At 43.9% G+C, this 5,607-nt stretch overlaps 1 protein-coding gene across 1 annotated transcript; it reads left to right on the top strand.

Moving 5' to 3' along the window:
• Nucleotides 1–1,160: 1,160 nt before the first annotated feature.
• Nucleotides 1,161–3,219, top strand: LOC143109845 (alpha-1-antitrypsin homolog). The gene is made up of 4 exons (XM_076272634.1): nucleotides 1,161–1,812; nucleotides 2,118–2,388; nucleotides 2,662–2,806; nucleotides 2,933–3,219. Exons 1-4 carry the CDS (start codon nucleotides 1,161–1,163, stop codon nucleotides 3,119–3,121), a joined length of 1,257 nt encoding a protein of 418 aa, XP_076128749.1. The 3' UTR covers nucleotides 3,122–3,219.
• Nucleotides 3,220–5,607: the final 2,388 nt, after the last annotated feature.

The raw sequence follows: 5,607 nt of genomic DNA, 5'->3' as shown, positions 1-5,607 counted from the left end.
GATAATTGTGTGTGTGTGTGCGTGTGTGTGTGTGTAAAAAAACCCACCCAATGTATACAGTGGATTCTATTTTGAATCACTCAAAGAACAACACAGATATGTTCAACCTTTCTAGCTACTGACTCAACCAACATGTTACATCACTGTGTGTAGTGGGTGTAAGTGTTCAATTGAGGTCAAAGGATCTACCGGTGACGTGGGTTAATATTTACTGGGGTTTACTCAGCTGATTGAGAAAAAGTCTATAAAATGTCAAACCACTGGCACAGAGAAACCTGGTGGTAAGTAACATCTCTAGACCTGATTTTATGACTGTTGTAGTAATGGGGTTATTGTATAGTTTTGTACAATTATTGGTGAAACTTATTTTAAAAGCTACTGCCTGGTTTGTAAACGAGTTCACACATTTATTAGGAAAGCTTTTAGAATTGTTTTCCAAATAGAAAACTGCAGCAGAACTGTGACTGACCAAGCCCAATTTAAATCTCATGTTGTATTCTTATTTTAGAGTAATTGTTTTTCTTGCTTTTCCTAAGTGTGTGTTTTGGATTAATTTGTGGTTCTTTTTGGGGGGATTTTACTAGTTTTACACCATAACGATAGCCTGACGAGCCAGACCCACATTAAAATGTAGGGTCTGGGCACTCACCGTTCGCAGTGCTCAGTCCGAGGGGTGGGATAATCAGTTGTCTTTCAAATTCCCTCTGCATGCAATAGGACAGCGGCAGCGCTATGAGTCCCATGCGTTTCCCACCAGCTGAGCTAGTTGGCTAGTTCAAATGTTTGCCAACTTAATAAAAGCTTAACTCGTGTCACACTGTTCGCCAGCAGCAACATCCATCTTATTTGTTTTCAAGTAGCAGGGAATTCAAGCCAAACCATTGCAACTCTGCCATCAATCATTATGTTAAGCCCACCTAACGACTCTACACGATTTCATTGGCCTGATTAAGTTTCGATTTCTGGAGCTCACAAGCCAACGGAGAGTTGCTAGACTAGCCCTGGCAGCAAATGTAATTTGCTGCCGCTAGGGGCGCGTCTAGATTTCTAGGCTACCATAACGATTGAACTGCCTGATATGAACATGCCTACAAGTTGCCTGCTGTAGGCTACAACTGTGGATCTTTTTCTCTGGCTCCCCTTGTGATCCAGGTCATAACATGAGAGGCGCTCTGCATTGCTGTGTGACCATTGTCCTGCTGCTGTCCGTGGCATGGGCTGCCCCACACGAGGGCCCTGACCACGACCACCTCCACCACGGCAAGGACGAGCCGCACCCGCACCATGCTGGCGCAGATGCACTCTGCCACAAGCTGAGTCCACACAACGCCGACTTCGCCTTCGCCCTTTACAAGAAGCTGAACGCGCTGCCCGACGCAGGCTCCAAGAACGTCTTTTTCTCGCCCGTGGGCGTCTCTCTTGCCCTGTCTATGCTGGCTCTGGGTGCGAAGGGCGAGACGCTCTCGCAGCTTTACTCCACGCTGGGCTACAGCAGCCTGACCCCAGCAGAGGTCAACGAGGGCTATGAGCACATGCTCCACATGCTGGGCCACGCGCAGGGGCACATGCAGCTGGACGCCGGCGGCGCACTGGCCATCAGGGATGGGTTAAAGGTCCTGGACAAATTCCTGGAGGACGCCAAGCACTACTTTGAGAGCGAGGCGTTCAACGTGGATTTCTCCAAGCCCGAAGTGGCAGCGCAGGAGATCAACAAGTTCATCGCCAAGAAGACCAACAACAAAATCAATGACATGGTGTCTGGTTTGGATCCAGACACCCTTATGATGCTGATCAGCTATGTCCACTTCAGAGGTAGGCCATGACTTGACATGACCTTTATTATACATTCTTTAGGCTCTGACAAAGGCCTATTTCAGGTACTACCATAGCTTGTTGTATTTATTGTTGTATTAATTGTTAACTAAGGTCTCCTCGACAATGTAGCTTGAATATTATTCCTCCTTTTTGTAAGTCACTTTGGACCAAAACATCTCCTAAATCAATAAATGTAAACATAATCTCGTTATTTGACATAGCGAGGTGATAAAAAAATACTGTCCCTGAAAAAAAATCATTGTCCCTTGAGCCTGACTGCAGCCTGAAATCTGTCTCTGTAGGCAAATGGGAGAAAAACTTTGATGAGAAGTTCACCCGCAAGGCGGACTTCCACGTGGACGAGAATATAAAAGTGACTGTGGACATGATGCAACGGACTGGCCGCTACGACTTCTATGAGGACTCGGACAACTTCACCACGGTGCTCATGCTGCCCTACAAGGGGAACGCCTCCATGATGATCGTGCTGCCAGACGAAGGGAAGATGAAGGAGGTTGAGGCCGTGATCTGCAAAGATCACCTCAGACACTGGCATGACAACCTCTTCAGGAGGTGACTGGAGTGTTTTTTGTTGTGTTTTTTTTGTATCTGAGGCATAATAAATCTTAGATGTGTTATTGCTGCTTAGCTGAGGAAGTAAGTTGGGACTAAAACTGCAGGTCTCTTGGGACCTCCATTCCAGCAAAATGTTAATCTTTAGCAGACTGCCTTGTGATAAAAAAACATCTGCTTAATAAATGTATTCATGCATCTGCATTTATGCTTTTACCATTTCCTGTTGGGCTAAATGGCATTTTTTTTTTGCCTCATGTCTGTGTATTGCAGCTCTGTTGATGTCTTCCTGCCAAAATTCTCCATCTCTGCTGATTACCCGCTCAAAGAAATTCTGACAGAGATGGGAATGGTCAACGCATTCACAGATGCAGCAGACTTCTCCGCCATGGCAGAGGAGAAGGTCAAGGTGTCAAAGGTAAGAGTCAGCCAATCACCTGGCTATTTACACCCTAACTACTTTGGAGCTCTCGTATCTCCAAATGTGTGAAATAATTGAAAGAAATTATGGATTACTGACAAACACATTTTCCTTTCATCTTAGGTGGCCCACAAGGCAGTCCTGAGTGTTGACGAGAAGGGCACTGAGGCGGCTGCGGTCACCACCATTGAGATCATGCCCATGTCCCTCCCCAACATCATCAACCTCAACAGGCCTTTCCTGGTCTTCATCTTGGAGGACAGCACCAAGACCATCCTGTTCATGGGCAAGATAACTAACCCAACAGCCTAGACTGAGCTGTGCCAAAAGAGAAGTCTTTAAAGAAGAGTCTCTCCCTCTCCCTCCCTGTGTGTGTGTGTGTGTGTATGTGTGTGTGTGTGTGTGTGTGTGTGTGTGTGTGTATTTCTTCAACATGGGAGTGTTATTGTTCATAAAAGCTACTGATATGCAGTATTATGTCTTCTTGGTGACACTGTAATCTTGACCTATATCCTGGGACCAAATAAAGAATAACAAGTGTTTACAATAAATGCTGTTTAGTTTTCTTCGATAATGAGTGAAAAGTCTAATTCTATTGAACTAAAACACAAACACAACTTAAAGCAGAACTTAATATACAAATATGTATCCTAAAAGATGTTTAGAAGCATGCAACAATCATGCAGATAAGAAGCAACCTTTCTTAAACTACTCTCCTTCCTCAAACCTACATTTCAGAGTGATTCTAGTGCATGATTATGAAACGGCAAGACAGGGCAATATCTGTATTGCTTGACTATTTCTGTAACTGGCATGAAAACAGGGCTCCCAGCAAATGTATCCCTGTGGATAAGGCCTAACCTGGAGTACATTCCACTATGACCTTTGGTGGGTCAATAGACACTGGTTTAGCACAGTGTTTGCAATCAATACATTTGTTCTCACAGTGTCCAACAGACAAGGACGTCACATGGTCCCTTTCCCCACAGTTGGACATAGCCAACTGGAAAACTTTTTTAAATACCCACAAAGCACCCCCTCCACTACACACACACACACCTTGCACTGTGTCCTTGTGGGGTTATATTTTTTGTGTACATACATGAATTTCATAAATACTTGATTTCTGGCAAAGATAAAGCCCAAGATGCTATACCTCAGTAAAACTGAACACTTGCTCAGCTATAAGACCATAGATGCTTAAAAAAGACATAATGGTGTACATATATTATATTGTTATATAGTGTTACATGTTATAGAGATACACATTGCAAAATATACATCTGATTTAGTTTTGGAGGGAAACCCAGCTGACAGACACACCACATCTATGAAAGCCGGGTTTGTTTTAGGTTAAGGCTTATTGAAAGCCTTGCTTCATAGATTGTAAGGTTACTCCATGATGGCATGACTTGATTGATTTTTGAAGAGGCCTCTTCCAGGAACCATGTTTGCAGGGATTTGACCTGTGAGTTCAAAGTTCAAGCGTTTGTTAAATGCAGCAGGAATAACAGCATTTTACTCAAAACCCAATACTATATAGATGTTAACAACCAACATATTTGAAGTAAAGCAACTCTTGCAGCCTTGCAGTGAATTGCACATGACCACTTTCCCAGAAAGTTCCTAGTTAACAATTCATATTAATCCAAAGCATTCTTACTCATTGGTCAAATTCAAATTCCCAAAGCCTTTACTCATTGGTCCTGCCTGATCTTTTTCCCGCCAGTAGATGGCACTGTTGTCTTGTTCATTTCCACTAGAACTGTCTCATACAATGTCTCTCACTTCCATACACCCACCCCCAACCAACACACACCCCTCCTCAACCCTCCCGATGCAGCAGCTGCTCTGTTCATTTTGCTTCATCAAAATCGGTGAAATGATCCTGCGTCCAACCCTAGCCAGGCATTTGACATCTAATAGTGTCTCCCATCTCATCAACACTTTCCCATTTTTACACATTCCCCTGTGATGAAAGGTGCTAAAGAGAACTAAAAGAAGGGCCTCCTTCAGTGCTTCCACTTACTGTAGCTACACACAGAGGGGTTGCAATCTGAACAGGGGCTAGCAGGACACAGTGAGTAGTCTCCCTATCTGTGAGCTACTGTACAAGCTCCAGCCAGAGTTCATTTTAATTCAATGTTTTCATGGCAGTATGGTGCACATGGCTGACAGACTGACACACACACGACTCTATCACACAAACACGTGCGCGTGCACACACACACTCACACGCACACACACACATGCACATGCACACACGCACACACACACACACACACACACACACACTCTCAGTGTGGTGATGAGGGTAATCATATGGTCACAGCATGGCCCTAACAGCATACATTGCAAGCTGTCAGAAAGGGAAAATGTAGGAGCAATTTTGGTTCAGACACAGCAAGCGAGACTTTCGGGTCTGACCGAGGGGCTTCAGATTCCGCTCCATTATCATGGTAACAATGGTTCCTTAGAAGGGCTCATCAAAATTAGCTGTCATTTGCTGATGAGCCATAAGTTTAGGGTTGATTATATTGCGTAATATGATATACTTCACGTATTGTACTAATAGTATTGTCATTCTGGCCACCCTTAGACTTGGAACTCTTTTGTAAATGTCTTGCAAAGTTCTGCATTGTGAGTCTGGTGGTTTACAATAACGATCAGCCATCATTGTAGAGAAAGACTGGCCTGGTTAGCTTTAGTGAGCTAATTGAACCCACAGAATGTTCTGTCTTACTTTACAAATGATCTACATTGTGTGAACACATGCAATAATGTCAAACTAATAATCA

This window comes from Alosa pseudoharengus, unplaced genomic scaffold (genome assembly GCF_046254945.1).
Source record: "Alosa pseudoharengus isolate Yale_2024_CS ecotype anadromous, Long Island Sound unplaced genomic scaffold, YU_APseudo_1.1 YU_APseudo_1.1_scf_7, whole genome shotgun sequence".
NCBI lineage: Eukaryota > Metazoa > Chordata > Actinopteri > Clupeiformes > Clupeidae > Alosa > Alosa pseudoharengus.
This window is presented reverse-complemented; position numbering and strand designations above follow the sequence as displayed.